The 18607-nt window shown below is 31.6% G+C and overlaps 1 protein-coding gene across 2 annotated transcripts; it reads right to left on the reverse strand.

Annotated features, from left to right (window-relative positions):
- Positions 1-1165: 1165 nt before the first annotated feature.
- LOC145248943 (uncharacterized) lies at positions 1166-15463 on the reverse strand. 2 transcript variants are annotated; one of them, XM_080110777.1, is made up of 6 exons: positions 14983-15463; positions 10734-10805; positions 9490-9527; positions 7268-7463; positions 7024-7154; positions 1166-1839 (listed from the first exon to the last, which is right to left on the reverse strand). In XM_080110777.1, the coding sequence occupies exons 1-6, from the start codon at positions 15189-15191 to the stop codon at positions 1193-1195; spliced, it is 1293 nt and encodes a 430-aa protein (XP_079966903.1). In that variant the 5' UTR covers positions 15192-15463; the 3' UTR covers positions 1166-1192. The 2 variants fall into 2 exon arrangements, with proteins under 2 accessions (XP_079966903.1, XP_079966989.1); XM_080110863.1 differs by lacking the exon at positions 14983-15463 and adding an exon at positions 12400-12500.
- Positions 15464-18607: the final 3144 nt, after the last annotated feature.

The raw sequence follows: 18607 nt of genomic DNA on the forward strand, positions 1-18607 counted from the left end.
TTAAAACCACCGACAAATCTTCTTGCGTTTCCACATATGAGTTATTGGTTTGAGTTAAACAGCCACAATATAGCTCAATGGCCAAACACAATGAAAGTGATGATGAAAAGAATGAAGACCAAAACCATATGTTTAAAAAAAAAGAGTTTAATTAAATTGTTTTTTGATCACTCACCAGTGATAACCATGTGTTCATGAGTATGCATTTGCTGTAAAACGCATGTGCTCCCCATGTGCTCCTTTCATTTAACAGTATTATTTATTGAAATGTTACAAGAGAAGGCTAAGGCTGAAAGTGATATACAAATGAAGGCCTACGGATGAGATATCACATGGGATGAGATTGAGGAAGAATGGTTAGATTTTGAATACACTGGTTTAGGAGCTCGAAATGAATGGTCACTAACAAAATATTATGACGATAAAAATGTTAAGAATCACGTGTGATAGGTGCTGATCTATATATCTATCTATTTAGCTAATAGTTACTCAGGTTAATCTGTCTTTTTCCTACATAAAGTAATTGCTTAATATTTTTCTCTTAATAAATCTTTTTCATTTTCAGAATCTGTCTTATCATAATTCTTCTTCTATAACTAACAAAGTTATACAGACAATGGCTCTTAGCCAGAGATAAAATGTCCTAAGGAAGAAAGAAACGAGTATTTAAAACAGCTATGAAGAGGAAAGAAAAAGGGGCAATGCAAAAGGTATGATGTAACACAGTGTCCATCTCTTCTCCATGTTTATTCAAGATCTGAATTTTTTTTTCTATACAAATTTTCCATAACAAATGAGCTTGTTTTACTTACATAACTGGCTTAAAGGTGATTAGAATTATCTGTTTGCCAACACTAGAGTTTTCATACTTTTAGATCAGCTGCTGTATCTAGGCTTGAGAGTCTAATATATCCTACTACTTTATTCATAGCTAGATATGAGTGAACCTATCTATTAGAATATAAACTAATAACAATATTATCCATATTCTCACTTTCTTTTTACTAGTGTATCATCATTTATCAAGGCTTAAAGGCCACCCGAGGAACAAAAAATAATTGAAATATATTTATGAAGAAAATAAACATTATATAAGACAATCCAATAGTAATATTGAATAAAGTATGAACAAATCTTTAAGAAAAAAAAAAAACACTTTATAAAATATTTTTAAACTGTACAATTTTTTAATTTATGTGTCTTCAATTTGTTTTAATAACTCTGAAAATGTCATTAATAGATCTTTCCGTGTTGTGTTTGACCCATTTGTGTTCTTTTCAACACCATTTGCCACTCTCTGAAGAGATTTGCTGATGTCAGCTAACACTTTAGTCCTTTGGTCAATCAATATGTTTCTGTGTTCATAAGCTGTAAGCTTTCGCTGTTCCATTTGTTCAATTTGAGCAAGTCGCTTCAGAGACTCTTCTTGAAATTTTACAAACCAAGGTGGCGGCCCATTAGTCGTAGGATTTTCAACAGAATGATTAAGAGATGTTCCACAGCTTTTCTCATTTGACACATTTTTGGATGGTGGTTCTACTGCTTTCGAAATGGTACTTGAAAGAGCTTCATTCTCTGAAAGTGAAATCGTCTTTGATAGAGCATGCTGAACAGTCGGGGTTCTTTTATGTGGAAATGGAGCGGAATTAATGGTTAATGATTTTTCATGATGCATTGCCATAGTTCGGATATTTTTTCCTGATGAGAATGCCTGATTACCCAATGTGTTGGCACTTTTGACTAAAGAAATGTTTTGGTTTCTATTCTTAAAGGCGAAACCTTTTGGTGACAGTTGAGGTATTGGTTTCCTCATTAATGGTGTGGATTTTTTGTAATTAGCTGCAAAGTCAAAAGAAACAAATTAGAAGTTTCAATTACATTTCTGAAGTTTTAAGGATTGATTATTTATATACTTTCAACTACTATTCTCATCTTGATTGTTATTTTCACAACGTTTCGGTTGATGTAACCTTTAGCCTTCTTCAGGTGTATCTTATCCAACTAGGGAATCTTAGTGTCAAACTAGGGAGAATCTGCACAGAATTTTGAACAGAATTCTTTATTTAATCCACAGGGGTAGCATGCTCTCATTCCACCAGTCATGACTGGGTAAAAGTCCCAAGTAATTCACAATGGCATTCTGACTGTTGTCTGCACTGAGGATTGAACCTTCAACTTCTAGAAAAGTAACTTTACAACTGAATTTTACCAAGTATTTTACCCACTATGCCACAGGTCCTTGTATGGATTAAATAAAAGATTCTATTTGACATTTCATGCAGATTCCAGAGTTTAACAGAAAGACTCCAGTGTTCGACAAGATACACCTAGAGAAAGTTGGAGGTTACATCAACCCAAATGTTGTGAAAATGGGACCAAGTAAAGAATAGATACTCTGTAGCAAAAGACGATGACTGATGACGACTGGCACACATTTAAAGTGACACCGGTTATTCGACCTTGACATTGGCATAAGCACATGGCATTGGTTGTTTGTAAACATGTTAAATAGCAGACATAGTCGAATATTCGCGAGCAAGATTTTTAAAAAATATGTTTATAAAACTTTGGAAGATTTAAAAGAAAAAATACATATTTACAAAACATTTTTTTTAAGTAACAAAACGAACATATTTAAATAAAAGATATTTAAATGGGTGTCTTTCTGAATGTGCGTTTTTAATACATTTACAGAACATTTTTATAAAAACTTGTTCGGATTTTTGCTAATGTTTCGCTGGTTTTTGCGACCAAGATTGATTTTTATGTACAGTGTTTTTTTTTTCTTTTAGTATACGTTTTTAATACAATTCAATATTTAACTATTTAAACATTAACTTTAGCGACAATTAATATATTTTTAAAATAATATTTTTAAATATTAAATTTTGATTTAATCTTATGATACCCTCATGTGATCAATTTATTAAATGTCAAAAAAAACCAAAAGTAATATATTTAAATAAATGGGTGTCTTTCTGAGTGCGTTTTTAATATATTTACAGAACTTTTTAATAAAACTTAAAATAATAATAATTATAGGCAAATGTGTATTTCAGCAGCGTAAGAGTTTTTCTTTTTGTTTTGTTTTTAAATAAAACATGGACACCAAAAATCATGGTCCCATGAAAATACTCCCTCCCCCCAAATAAAAAAAACAATAATTTGGAAAAAAAAGTATGGCCATATGAAAAAAAAGAAAAAAAGGTCACAAATGTCTTACCAATAATTTACGCACTTGAAGTGCACATTTAGAAAAAAAAACGACGGCCAAAATCATGGTTCCATGTAAGAGCGTAAAAAAGGCCAAATTTGGCCTCAAAAAACGCCAATCTGGCAAGCCTTAGAAAGGACAAATTTTCAAAATAAGATGGCAGCCCCGATTGTTGTACATTTAGTCTAATAAAAAATGTGGAAAAAATAATAAAAATTAAATTTTTTCGGGTTTTATTTCAGTTTTAGGTTCTAATAATGTATTTTATATAAAAGTAAATAATTTTTATAAATTTTTGTCCATCAAATAATTTATGCCGCTGTAATACACATTTGCCTAATTATAATAAAAATAAATAAAAAGAATGAGCTATATTAATTACAAAACATTGTCCAAATATTAAATTTTTTTTTATACCTCGTAAAATTTTGGCTTCTCTAACTTTTGGATTTTTTTGTCATTTAATAAATTGATCATGTGAGGGTATCATAAGATTAAATCAAAATTTAATATTTAAAAATATATTAATTGTCGCTAAAATTAATGTTTTAAAGAATAATTGGTACTTGATGACGAGTGTGGCTTTGGCTTTTTTAAATTTTTTTTTTTTTTGGCCTGAAAAAGTTTTTCTTGGCTAAATAGACCAATGTTTGTGCAGGGTCCACACTCGTCATCAAGTACTGAATAATTAAATAAATATTGAATTGTATTAAAAACGCACACTGAAAGAAAGAAAAGAAAAAACAACAAAAAAAAAACAAAAAAAAACACTGTACATAAAAATCAATCTTGGTCGCAAAAACCAGCGAAACATTTGCAAAAATTCGAACAAGTCAGTTATTTTATATTTGTTTCTGCCATTAATAAGTTTGGCTTAAATTTATTTATTTATTTTCTTATAATTATTATTATTATAAGTTTTATAAAAAGTTCTGTAAATGTATTAAAAACGCACTTAGAAAGACACCCATTTATTTAAATATGTTCATTTTGTTACTTGAAAAAAATGTTTTGTAAATATATATTTTTCTTTTAAATCTTCAAAAGTTTTGTAAATATATATTTTTAAAATCTTGCTCGCGAATATTCGACCATGTCTGCTATTTGACGTGTTTACAAACAACCAACGCCATATGCTTATGCCAATGACAAGGTTGAATCACCGGTGTCACTTGAAATGTGTGCCAGTCATTGCCAGTCGTTGTCTTCTGCTACAAGGTATCTATTCTTTACTTGGTCCTAAAAATGACACTCAAGATGAGAATAATACAAATTAGAAGTTTCAACAGTTATACAATACAGAATGGGAATGGTTCAAAAATATGAAAGTATTTGTGATAAAGTAGCATTTATAATTGAAAGGAAAACTTTACAAATTTTTTTCGTAGACTTATCTTATAGACATGTAAGTTTTGCCTCTACACCAACATTCTGTGAGCTCAGTTCAATAGTTTACATATTTGATTCAAGCTCCTTTGCACTGAATCTGTGGCTACCCACACATTCAGCTCTTGTTCAGAATTCTCCCTATACTAAAAAACAAAAATAAAGAAAAATCTGTATGTCGTACTGATGTAAATACCTGTGACGAAATAAAAATATGATATTCCAAAAAATTATCTAAATTGATCAAGAAGTTTATTTTTAAATAAAAAATGAAATTTTATGAGTAACGCCTGCCATTTTGAAAAATATTTTAAGAAACAAAAAGAGATAACTCAACAATAATTCATACTTACTAGATTTATGTTACAATGCTTATCAATTCAAATTAATCACTTAAAAATTATTTTCTTTATAAAAATAAAACTATTTGATCAATTTATGTGATTTTTGGAATGTGATATTTCCCTTTCATCAGTGGTATGTACATCATACAGATTTTTCTTTATTTTTGTTTTTGAATATAGGGCAAATTCTGGACAAGAACCGAAGTTTATAATAATCCTGTCCAACATGTGGAAGATTAGAATCAACCCAAGTTTTAGATATCTTTACAGAAAATAATCCAAAGGCCTGGAGAATGTGAAAAGGTTGTCAGTATGACAAAAGATGAATCTGTCTTCAGGAAAGCAGCAACAGATATATTAGAGAGAAGAATTAGAGCAATTTGGTGTTGCTCCATTTTTCTTTTTTTTCTTTTTTACTCACTTTCACCCCCAAACAAGGCATATCGTCACTTGGACGTAAATTGGAACCATGCTTAAGAAAGATTAACAAGATGTTAGTTTACGTTACATTTGAACTTCTGCATATCAGTACAATAAGGGAAGCAGGTAACAGTAAGGGAATTCCAAAGTCTAGCTCTTTGAGGGAAGAAGCTATTAGAGTAGCATTTATGAACCTCAACAGTGAAAGAGTGTGATTTTGATGCTAAGTGAGTTTATCAGGATACATACATCGAAGGGGCACAAGTGCAAAGAGTTCATCAGAACACATTCCATTAAAATACTTGCAAAACAGGCACAGGGATACAACATTGCAGCGATGAGACAGAGGTTGGAGCCTAGTTGACAAAGCAGGACCTATTAGATTGGAGACTTTTTTTTAACCTTATCCAAGAGGGAAAGACAAGCAGTAGATGCACCAGCCCAGATGTGGCAACAATACTCTATGCATGGGCGAATGGTGGCCTTGTAGAGGTACTCAGATGTTTGTAGTTTTCTAGCATGATAGAGGAATCCCACCTCCCTTGCAGCAGCCTTTGCAATGTCCTCAATGTATTTGTTTCAGTTCATATTTCCTGTGAATGTTAAGTCGAGGAGTTTGAAGGAAGAATTCTCAGTAGGATGTTTTTTGTGATGGATATTGGTGGTTGGAAAAGCATCTTGTAATTGTTAAGGGAGAGCAGCTTAGTCTTACTAGCATTATATGTTACCATTCATTTATGGGCCCCATTCTATTACGGTCATTCTGTAAGGATGCAGTCATAGTCTTAGATTTGTGTATATTCGTTCTTCTCTCGTCCATGTTATAGAGCGCTGTATCATCAGAAAATATATCCATCTTGGACATAATATTATCAAGAAGGTCATTAATGAATATCAGGAATAATAGTGGTCCAAGGATCGACCCGAGGCACTCCCGCATAAATGTTAATCTTGCTGATATATCACAGTATCCATGTCTATTTTCATGGTTAATTTTCATAGAAAGAATAACAATAATAAAATGAATACACCTTTTTGAACCACCCTGTATATTAATATTTGTAATATTTTTTTTTAAAGCAATAATAAAATGAATACATCTTTTTGAACCACCCTGTATATTAATATTTGTAATATATTTTTTAAAGCAATAATAAAATGAATACATCTTTTTGAACCACCCTGTATATTAATATTTGTAATATTTTTTTTAAAGCAATAATAAAATGAATACATCTTTTTGAACCACCCTGTATATTAATATTTGTAATATTTTTTCAAGCATTTTTATTTTTTTTTAAGTAATTTGATCATATTTAGGGAAGCTTATTTGAATAAAAAAAAAAAAAGAGACTAAATGCTAAGTGCTGGATAATCAAAAAAATATTAAGCAAGAAAAACATCAAAATGAGTAGCTTAGAACAGAATGACGTGGTAAAAAATGTATATGCAATAAGTTTCATTTAGTTTAGAAATTTGCATAATGATCTTAAACAACTAAACCAGAAAGTTCTTTTGAATAAACAATTTTTTTATGTAGATAAAATTTTAATGAGATTGTATTTTCTACTGTTAATAATTTTAATATAAATAGACATTTGAATATAGGAATCACTTACTTAAACTACTAAAATCTAGAAAGAAAAAAAAAAAAATTACCAGGATAGAAACAAACTGGTTTTGTTGATGTTAAAGATGAGTCTGCCATTAATTCTTCCATAAGTTGAAAAAATTCCCATTTGCGTCTGCCCGTTGTCCCTTTTCCTTTTGAATCTCTCAATAAATTGTATCTGAAAGTCAGCAAGATAATACAAATTAATTTAATATATCTCCTTGGACATTTTATGTTTTAATCAATAATTTTGTTTTAAATGCAAAGTGATATTGTATTGTTTCTGCATACCTGTATTTAAGGGCACGGAATTTATTGTCACATACAGTGGGGGTGTATGGGTATCCCTTGCTGGCCAGTAAAAGTGAGATTCGTTTCCAACTGTCTTTCTTGTTGATGATTGGAGATTCAAAAATGTTTCTGTGCTTTTTATACAGTTCAATCAGGAGACGAGTTGCAGCTTGTGGCCATTGAGCAGGACACTGACCTAGTAGAAAAATCAATTTATGATCATTAAACAATATTTGCTTAGTTTACGTTTGGAATTAAATCAACTTAGGTGAAATGAAACTGTAAGAAATCTATAATAGAATTTTTATCTTCTTTATTATTCAGTCACAATTTGTCAAGGTCTATAGCAACTAAAGGTACGGGTGGCATTCTCACATATTTACCAATCTAATCAACTTCTAGTTTTGAAACTCACCAGAAGTAAACTTAATCTGTATACCCCACAATATTTTTTCAGCAATATCATCTACTGAGTTCATATCTATTATATAGTTTAGTTATATTTGCACAAATGCACAGTTTCTTTTCATTACGCTTATTTTATTCAATTTATTATATGTAAAAAATCCATATTTTTTAATTATGTTTAATAAACAAATATTCGTTTCTTTTTCATTAATTTATTTTAATCTATAAATATAAAAGCGAAAATGTATATATGTATGTGTGTTCGATTTTTCTGTGTCTACAAAAGGCTTTTTTCAGAGAAGCGGCCGCTCGCTTCACAACTTTTTAAAACTTTTTATATCATATATAAATCATAATATCTTACAGTTAACAACAAAGCTCGCCTGTCTATTTAATTTGCTCGATTTCGGGAAGATAAATATTCAACATTTGTCGCTCGCCGCATGTGGGTTAGTCTTTTCTCTATAACATCTTGGGGGGGGAAAAAAAAGCGTTCAGCAGTAAATGAAATCCCGCAGTCAAACTTGACCTCATTAACTCATTAAAACGGGCACCTGCTAAATCCAAGTAATTAAATAAATTCAAACGTGTTTCTGTTAGCATGTCGCAGTGGGGCAATGGTTAACGTCGCACGTTTTTTTTCACACTTTAATTTACAACTTTGCCTCAAGGGTTCGGGTTCCATCTTCATACTTACTTCTTTTTTTTTAACCCCCCCCACCCCCGGAGTTTCCACACACACCTCCAAACACCCGGGCAACGCCGGGTACCCCTCGCTAGTTTATTATATTTTAAAAAAAATTTACTTTCAGTATTAATAATTTCTATAAGTAGACATATTTCAATGAAAATAATTGTTTTCCAGATATTCTTTTTGAGATTTTCAGATTAAATAACACTGTTTATTTCTGACAAGTTTCAAAACTGAAAATCACTTGGATCTGCAAATATGTGAGATTACCATAAGAGTTAAGATAGTGTCAGTTGAATGATAAAGAATATTATGAGAGAATTGAAATGAACAAAATTTGATTACTCATGAGAATGTTTTAGGACAAGTATTTGTTGGCATTGGATTTGAAAATGACTATTTTGTAGTCTGCAGGGAAGCAGTCCTGTAGTAATGTGTTTCATAGACAAGAAGCGTTTGGAAAGAAATTCTCATAGAAATTCTGCCTAATACTAGACACATGGAGAAAGAAAGGAAAGTTCTTTTCCATTGTGGTACCAAAACAAGTTCTTGCTGCAAATGTCTTACAAGGAGGAACCAGATATATGTAAATAATAATAGACAACAGAATGACTCGACACTATCAAACTCAAGAATCTTTCTGTTGAACTCTGGAATCTGCACAGAATTACAAACAGAACCCTTTATTTAATCCATGGGGATAGCATGCCTTCATTCCATCAGCCATGACTGGGTAGAGGTTTTAAATAATTCTCTATTGTATTTTTGAGTGTTATTCACACTGAGGATTGAACCTTCAAGGATCCATGGCATAGTGGATAAAGTACTTTGTAAAAATCATTTGTAAGTTACACTCTTTTAGAAGTTGAAGGTTCAATCCTCAGTGTGGAAAAAGTACAATTCCAATTACTTAGGGCTTCTCTACAGTCATGGTTGATGTAATGAAACATTGTGAAAATAACATTCTAAACGAGAATAGTAGTCCAAAGAATCCAAATAATATGAATTATTTTTTTTTTATATAAAACTATTTTTTATGTAAAATTTTATGCAATAAACTAAAAACTACCCATGATTAATAAAATAACATAAATCCAAATAATTATTGAATAAATTTACAAACCTGAAAGATATCTCCTTGTTTTAGTAGAATTTACTTGACTGCAAAAAAAAAAAAATAACAGAAAAAAGAGGGATACTTGAAATAATAATTTAAAAAAAAATGGTTATGTAAACAAATAATGTATGAGTTTATCCAACAGAATTCAATGTGTACAAAATTTCTACAAGCATTGATAATAATGTATTTGTTTTTTGCAATCATAAATTTACTAACAGACATTTTACCCTTTCATTAGCATGTACATTGCCTGCATACATTACACTGAAACATTTTATTTAGTAACATATGTATTTCTTTTTCTTAACCGGTTTCTAACAGCATGCGTGACATTGTCATAAATAATATTTCATACTTTCTAATATCAACATACTGGCAGGGTGATCCAATGTTGGCCAGGAATGAATGATGATCAACAAATATTTCACACTTCCATATTTTTATTGTCATCGAAATTAATCAAATAGCCCATTTTTTAATCAAATTGATTGATTTCCTGCTCTAATTGGGGACTTATCACGATACACCTGGAAGAAGCTTCACATGCCTTTCGCAGTGACTAGGTTTATCATATATTGCAGTCTACATTGCACTGTAGAAAACCTACTGTTGATTTTATAAAATTATTTTTATATATAATGGCTTGCATTAAAGTTTAAAATGCAAATGTCAAGTATCATGCTTCAATTGTGCTCTAAACAGAAAAATTCATTTCAAACATGCCCATATCATAGCAAAGAACCTATTGTTGATTTTATATGCCTGGCATTAGTAGTTGTGTGGTGATTAATGGCTTAAATTTCAAATAAAAAAAGGAAGTATCATAGTGAAATTGTGCTTTAAACACAAACATTCATTTTGAACGTGTACCTGACATATCAAAGATTCTATGTTTGGCCTGTGTGGCTTGTGTGGTAATAAAACTTCTCAAATGCATTTGTGATGCTGAGCTGAATAAGAACGTTAACTTTGTTCAAATTGCTTGTTCCTTCTTTCATTGGATTATTTTGATTATCGATACTTATCAAAGACATTCTGACACAAAACCTATCTAAGAACACTGCTAGGCACATAAAGTACCTTTTTATGAAGTTTCATAAAAATCGACCCAAACGTTTTTGAGTCCATAAAGAATGAACACACAGATACACAGACAAAGTTTCTTTTATATAATAGTAGAGATAGAGACATTACTTATGGATTGTTTTAAATTTTATATTCCAAAAATTCAGATAAAATCATTTTACCTTGTTTGAGGCATTTGCCTAGTTTTAACTTGCGGTTCATTTGCGTCATTCCCCAAATCTTGCATTGGTTGTCTAAATGCAAAAAAATAAAAATAAAAAAGTAAAAACAAACATTGAAAATTATTTTTTACCAAATGACAACGCAGAAAATGGTCATAATACTCAAATTAGATCTGTATTCTTCTATTCATTTAACATCAATTTTCCATTGTTTTCAACATTCCACAAGTTCACTCTCCAGTTCTCACGGTTCTGTGGATTAACTGTCTCCAAATTCCATTCTGTAGTTTCTTGTCTAATAACTTGCTTGCAAATTTTTCTTAGCCAGCCAACCTTCTAACATCCATGTTTTGGCAACAATTCATCCAAGACAATGAATTCTCCACATGATCATACCAGCACAAGTGATATGTCCTTAGGATTATATATATATATACCGGCACACACACACATACACACAGAGAGGATATGTAACATACTTGAGGACATACTTATACATAAAAACATTTTATAGAAACAATGTTTGTCTATTGAAAAAGATGTGAAAATAAAAATTAATATATTGTTTTGTAATTTTCTTTATTAAAGTCTTCTGCATCTTTGATAACAGTTTTCATTTGAGGCATACATCGCCTATATGTAAGAATCAAGTGATCCTCTTTTATATAGGACATTACTCTATGAACACTTTGAAGGATTATTGTAACAGATTGAAGTTGTAAAATTAGCTAGCGAGCAGGTTAGCTAGATAAATATACAAGTTTGCATAGCTAAGCCAAATAGATACAAATCAAATATGTGACAAGAATGGAATTAGTAAACAATAATAATCGTGATGGATTGAAATAATAAACATGGCAAACACCTCAGCTGATCTAAAACATCAAGGATGATGTAATTGGATTATCGGAATGGGTCAGTATTAGGGACAAAGAAATATTTTACTATATTAGGTAATGACTGAATCAAAGAGAAAAAGAGTTTTGTTTTAGTTACGGAGTTGTATGCTTCTTGTTGAGATAGTTTCTTGTATGTCCGGGAAGCCAAGAAGATTTTTATAGCCCAAGATGTAAAAACAAGCAAGGAGAACTTGGTGACGTGACTTAACCTAACATGCACAGGTGATATGAAAATAAAAACTATATTTAAAGTAACAAGAATTTGTCTTTGTGTTAATTGCATGATGCATAAAAATTAGAAAGGTCCTTATATCCAGCGTCTCCAAGTCAAGTGCCACCATGGATGAAGAAAAATATAAAAAAAAAGGTATGCTTGTTAATTATTAAGAACTGTAGCCTGTCACCTTAGGTGAATGTTATTGTTGATGATTCTTTGTGTTAAACACCCATGCACACACATCCCACATTTATACGTTGATATGCAAAATGCTACATAGATGTTATATACACCCATGACGACAAAACGTGATTTGATAAGTACATCAAAAACATAAACATTAATGAGATTTTATCAACTAAACAATTATATACACACATTGATGTGTCACTCTTTCTAAGACAGTGAAAACATTAGACAAATATGTACACCACTATGACGACTGCATATATTATACATATATGGTTAATGACAAGTACAGTATATAACATTATATAGTGTTATGATTATTCCTTTGGGTATCAGTCCTGTGTGTATGCACATGTCTTACTCAAAAGAGGGTCCTCATCACATCATTAGTGCAGTAAAGGCTGCAGCCCAGGCTACGGAGTTTGAACCTCTAACCATAAGCCGATGTCCAAACCGTGTAATTCTAGAACTTCTGCTTCGAGGGGCCAATGCATCAAGTCTCTCCAGAGTGTGATCAATCAGTGAACGTGTCATTCTTCTATTCTCCATCAGAGATGCAAGTTGGGAAGACTCCATTCCAGAGAAGGAATTCAATCCAGTAAATAGAAAAATAACTGCCTATTGCAAAATATGGCGAATTCCCAGTAGGTTAAGCTCCTGGCGTAAAAAGTAGAGAGTAATGTTTCAATAGGTTGCCTTGTTGTAACCTTGATCTTTCTCCAAGGTCTGGCTGGTAGCAGACGAATATGCGTTCAACCCCTCATGACAGTTGCTTGAATATAACTCCTTCATGCGGCATACAGCCACCTTAAAAAAAAAAAAAAGAAGGGAGCAGATAAAAAGAGAAATCATGTGAATCACGCATGCCAAAAATCTAATAGGTAGGTACATAACTTATTTCCTACAGGTAATAAGGGAGGTAATTTTTTCTGAAAACTGACAATCTTAGGCCAATTTAGCAAAACTCAATGTTTGCTAATTGCCTTCGAAAAGTGTTTTCATTAATAATTAACGTTTTTCGTAATTTTTGGCTATGTTCATTACTGCAACATGATAATTAAGTAGATACAATTGGTTTTACTTGAAATCAAATATTTTGATTTTCGAATTTCGCTCTAATAACTAAGAAGCGCCAATAAATGTTACCAAAAGCAAAATCTTCTACCTAGCTGGATAGGGTTTTTAACATATTTTAAAACATTTATTCAGTTCAAGAAACAAATAATTCTGAGTTGGTAAGTTAAACTAACAACAACATGTTCAACAAGAACATGCCATCTTTGGAGTGTCTATAATGGCTGTAAAGTCCAAAAATGAACAAAATACTGATAGAAATCCACCCAATAAGTGTCATCAAAAACAGAAAAGTTATTCAGGTAGGTAGAAGAGTAGCTTATCTTCCCTTTGGTAACATTTATTTCTTAGGTACTTATACAGTTTAATCAAGACATTAAAAAAATGAAAATATTGAAAAAAAAAAAAAAAAAAGAAAAGAAGTTATATTGTACGCATCCGTTTTGGACTGAAGTTTCCCCCCCCCCCCTCCAAATTTCACTTAATTTGATCGAGTAGTTTTTTGTTTTTTTTTACAGCAGAAAACACGTTTTTATGACAGCATGCTCAAGGTAGCCATGTTTGGAGTTTTAGAACATTCCACGGTGAGATAACTCGGTCTAAAGTGCCAACACTCCCTTCCTCATGTTAAATCACAGCTTTTCTTCTTAAAAATCGAAACATGGCTACCTTTTGATTGGTATCATAACAATTTTTTTTCGCTGTCTGTAAAAAAAGAAAAAAAACTACTTGATCAAATTAAGTGATTTTTTTTTTTTTTTGAGAACTTCATCCGTCATCCCATAACGGATACGTACAATATAACTTTTTCTTTTTCGATATTTTCATTTTTTAATGTCTTCATTAAACTGTACAATTACGATTTCTTATATATTTGAATTTTGACCCTGCTTTTCAGTTGTTGACTTCTCTGCTAAATCCCCAAACTATTTGTTTATTATGGAAAGGCACGTTACGACGATTATTATTAAACTACTAGACTTTTGGGTTATTCGGAAGTATTACTAACTATTCTAAGAGAAGTAACTCTATTTTACTAAGAGACGTGTTTAACTATTATATATTTTAACAACAAAAAAATCTTACAAATCGAGTTCCACGTTAAAACTAGGCAAGTTTAATAGAGAATTTCATTATCTATTGAACACGCTGTTGAAAAAGTTGTTTTTTTTTTATATTGGAAATATTTTTGGGCGTTTTTAAGAGTAAATTGTAGCAATTACAAGACTGATTTTGATCTCGATAGTCTGAATTGAGTTGTCCGTCTTTAAATTTTAACACATTCTAAAAAAAAAAACAAATAAACAAACAAAAATTATTCGTGACAGAAAGAAAATACTGTACACTAATTAATCCCGTAAAAATGACCAAGTAGTTTTATTTTAGAATAAGAAAATCAAATTTTGTAGCTAAGAAGCTAACAGCAGTGACAATATCGCGACGCCATGTTAAAAAAAAAAAAAAAACAGACTGAAAAGAAGGGAGAGAATTCCAAAATAATTCAAGCTTGCGAAATTTTAGAAAGCCATTCTTAACATGGAAATATTGGAAAATTCAAATTTGCTTAAAAAAATGATTTTTTATATATAAAAATAAAACTACTTAATTTATGCGCTTTTTTGAATACAATAGTTTTGTTTCGTCACGAACACGTCCGTACACTATACCGATTTTTTTTTTTTTTTTAAATATTAGGAGGGTTCCGGACAAGCACGGGAAATGATGTGTTACTTTTAATTTGGTTAAACAATTTGTTTACCATAAAATATATAATTCCATTTGAAAAAATGAATGTTTGTATAAATCAGATAATCAATAGTTCTAACTAAACGTAAACAACACGATGAAACACGAAAAGGTTTTTAATTACATTCGGTTAAGACTCTTAAGAGTCATTTCTTTATGACCAACAATTTCCTCGCCGTGTTTGTTGTTGTTGTTGTTGTTGTTGATAGGATATGGATTAAGTTGCATGCTGAACTCCGTTTGGGGTCGCGTTTCGACAAAGGATTCATCAGAAATGATCGTTTCGAACGATTGTTCCTGTTTAATGTCTGGCAATCCATTCGGCACGTCCATCTTGGACAAATTTCCAAGTATAGCGAAGTTTTTAAAATGACCTTATAGAACGCACTAATTTGAAATTTTACGTTGATTAAAAAAAATTGTTAAACCATGAAATAATTTTCAAACATGTAAATAAGTGTCCATATGTATACATCACACCATCTTCCGATAACGAATTGGCACTTCTAGAAAAATAAAGATTTATCTTCAAACAGAAAATAGAAAACTCCAAATAGTCTGAAATAAATCGAAAAACAATACAGTGGAGGAGGGGGAAGCGGTGCTCAGGGAAATATGTCTCCTTGAACTATTTATCCGGGTAAAACCTGAACACCGTGAACTATGGAAGACTATATATCTTAGGAAAGTAGAAAGTGAACGTTGGGGTTACTTTCGGCAGTCTCGGAATTTTCGCTTCTCTTTTGTCCTCACATTGTATGAGCGATGTTTCTGAGAAAGGGGCTGGTATAACTGTTTTCTGGATCGGAATCTATCCATTTTACACATCTTTGGCTAGTTTTTGACCTTGAAGTAGTATTTTTCTTTTAGCTACTTGCATCTAGTGGCTTCATGTCTTGTCTCTAGCGATTTCCATAAACAAGATTATTAACCTGGAATAATAATTATATATATATATATATATATATATATATATATATATATATATATATATATATATAATTATTCCAGGTTAATATTTTCCAGAGGTGAAGCAAAGCAACCAATGAATTTTATCGAGGTTTATACAAGAGGCTCAATACCGAAGTGAAGTATGATACACTTTTTATTTATTTTACATCAGAATTTATATGTCACTACACATTTATGAGCATGTTTCGGTCAGCCAGTTACAAGTAACTAGAGACCTTTTATTTTATTTTAAAACCTGTCATAAGAAGTTACCACAAAAACGAATAGTATTATTAAAAGATATTAAATGGGTACAGGTTTGGTTTTGTGGTAACTTCTTATGACGGATTTTAAAATAGTGATACGAAAATTAGGAGATATATAAATATTTAAATAAACTCCTGACAAAGATGCGTCCGGGATAAATGTTTTTGCATGCTTTATTTCTTTTAAGGGAAATATCTTTACATAATGTTCTATTGTTAAAGTGTTTTTTATTCAATAAGTCTGAAGAAAGGCTATTTATGTGAAAATTCTCAAATGCCATAATGTTTGAATTTGTCCAATTAGTCTTGAAACAATTGTAACTAACAATGAAATACACTTTTTGTTGCTACCAATTCTTTTTTTGAAGTCTTCGTTTTTGTTAATACAGTATATATATATATATATATATATATATATATATATATATTGTTTTTAAAATATAATTGACCACTGACTTGTGTTTCATCGTCTAGATGACTCATCAAGGTAGCTGAATCTAGCGAGATTCGAAATTGGGACCCCATGATAAGAAGCCTAAACCTCTTCCACTGGGCTATCTCGCACAACTACTGAATATATTGTGTTTTATGTAGATGTTGTTTACTTGTTTTTGTTAGCAATACTTTTTGAATGAATTCAATTATTTATACGAAAGTGCTATTTTACCTAATACGAGTCAGGAAGCGGGTATCGATGACCTTTAAATATTCATTCAAATATCATAGATTCCTTTATAATTAAAAAAATAAATAAATAACATGCAACATTCAAGAATAACAGCAATTAAAAGCAATCAACTCGAACTAACTTGCTCCCATGTATGAAAAATATTTTTTATTTACGATAGTAATTATTGGATATAGAGGTGAGGTAAAGACTCTTTTTGGTCGCCCATACCATTATGAAGGATAATGTTCATCATCGTGTAATTAAAGTCCATATATTTTTTAGAGAATGTCCAGAAATATTTAGTACATATTGTTATAGCCATTGCTATGATCTCATTCGATTTACTAAGTTCTATCCTAACCTGACATAACAAAAAATTGATGAAACTCTTTCGAAATTGTCAAAATAACAGTAGCAGTGTCAAAAAATTGGCAGAAAGAAGAGCAGCAACAAAATTTAGCAGGAGCAGAAAGAACGATTTCTTCAAAAATAATAAATTCTGATTGGTTAGAAACCTAGAATTTGATTGGTTGTCGTGGTTTAACTTCAATAAATCAGAACACAGTTGTTGTGGTTGCCAGGCACCTGCCAGATTTCTTTATATAAAGCAGGGCATATGTGCGTCCAGCTCAGAGAGACTCAGAGAAGCAGTAACGTTGCTAAATGAACCCTTGTCAGTCAGAACCATAGCTCTTATAAGGGGACTAAGAATTTGACCCTGGCTACTAGGCCATGGGTTCTTGACAACTCACATGACAATTTTCACACAGCAATGACATTGTCTTAATCTTCTTGATAACCACCAGCAATGCTGTTGCAGTCATACTCCAAATATCATCACAAACGATAACTTCCACACTGCTTAATTATCATCACAAATGATAACTTCAATGCCTTCCAAGCTCTACAATAAATGCCTTGTTGAATCTTGCTTCCCTAATAGCTTGAAGATGGCCTCTATGGTACCAATATACAAGAATTCTGGTGAAAAAACAGACCCTCTCAATATTATCGCCCCATTAGTCTCCTCCCACTCTTTACTAAAATCTTTGAGACCTTAATTAATCAAGCACTAGTTCACCACCTCGCCAAAGAAAATTTCTCTGTGACAAACAGTATGAATTCAGGCAATGTTGTTCTACTGCAGATATTTTAACAGTCATCTCTGAACGCATTTACCATGTACTGAATAAGGCGAGTGAAGTCAGGAGTGTAGCCCTTGATATATCTAAAGCCTTTGACAAAGTCTGGCATAAAGGGCTGCTAATGAAACTTAAATTGTACAGCATAACTGGACATAAACTAAATATAATTAGAACTTTCTTAGACAATAGAAGCTTACAGGTTGTTATTGATGAAAGTACATCCAAGCAGCACAACATTAATGCAAGAGTGCCTCAGGGCTCGATCCTTTGACCATTATTATTCCTGATATTCATAATCGACCTCCCTGATAATATTGTGTCCAAGATGGATATATTTGCTGATGATACAACACTCTATAATATGCATGAGGGAAGAACAGATGTACATAAATCTAAGACAATGGCAGAATTGTTAGAAAATGACCTCCAAATTATAGTGGAATGGGGCCGTAAATGGATGGTAACATTCAATGCTAGTAAAACTAAGCTGCTCTCCTTTAGCAATTATAAGACGCCTCTCCAACCGCCTATATCCATGACAAATAACACCCTACCTGAGAATTATACCTTCAAACTTCTCTGCCTAACATTTGCAGGCAATATAAACTGGAGCAAATACATAGAGGACATTGCAAAGGCTGCTGAAAAGAAGGTGGGTTCCCTCTCTCGAGCTAGAAGACTACTCATGCCTGAGAGTATCCTGCACCTTTACAAGGC

This window comes from Euprymna scolopes, chromosome 1 (assembly GCF_053919585.1).
Source record: "Euprymna scolopes isolate OS-2025 chromosome 1, ASM5391958v1, whole genome shotgun sequence".
Classification (NCBI taxonomy): Eukaryota; Metazoa; Mollusca; class Cephalopoda; order Sepiida; family Sepiolidae; genus Euprymna; species Euprymna scolopes.

Excerpts from the sequence above, each read along its gene's own strand:
- LOC145248943 (XM_080110777.1), bottom strand. The coding sequence starts at position 15,191 with ATGGACGTGCCGAATGGATTGCCAGACATTAAACAGGAACAATCGTTC. Across the intron at positions 10,806-14,982 it reads CTTAAGAGTCTTAACCGAAT|ACAACCAATGCAAGATTTGG; the intron begins GTAATTAAAAAC and ends TTTTGCATTTAG. Across the intron at positions 9,528-10,733 it reads AGGCAAATGCCTCAAACAAG|TCAAGTAAATTCTACTAAAA; the intron begins GTAAAATGATTT and ends TTTTTTTTGCAG.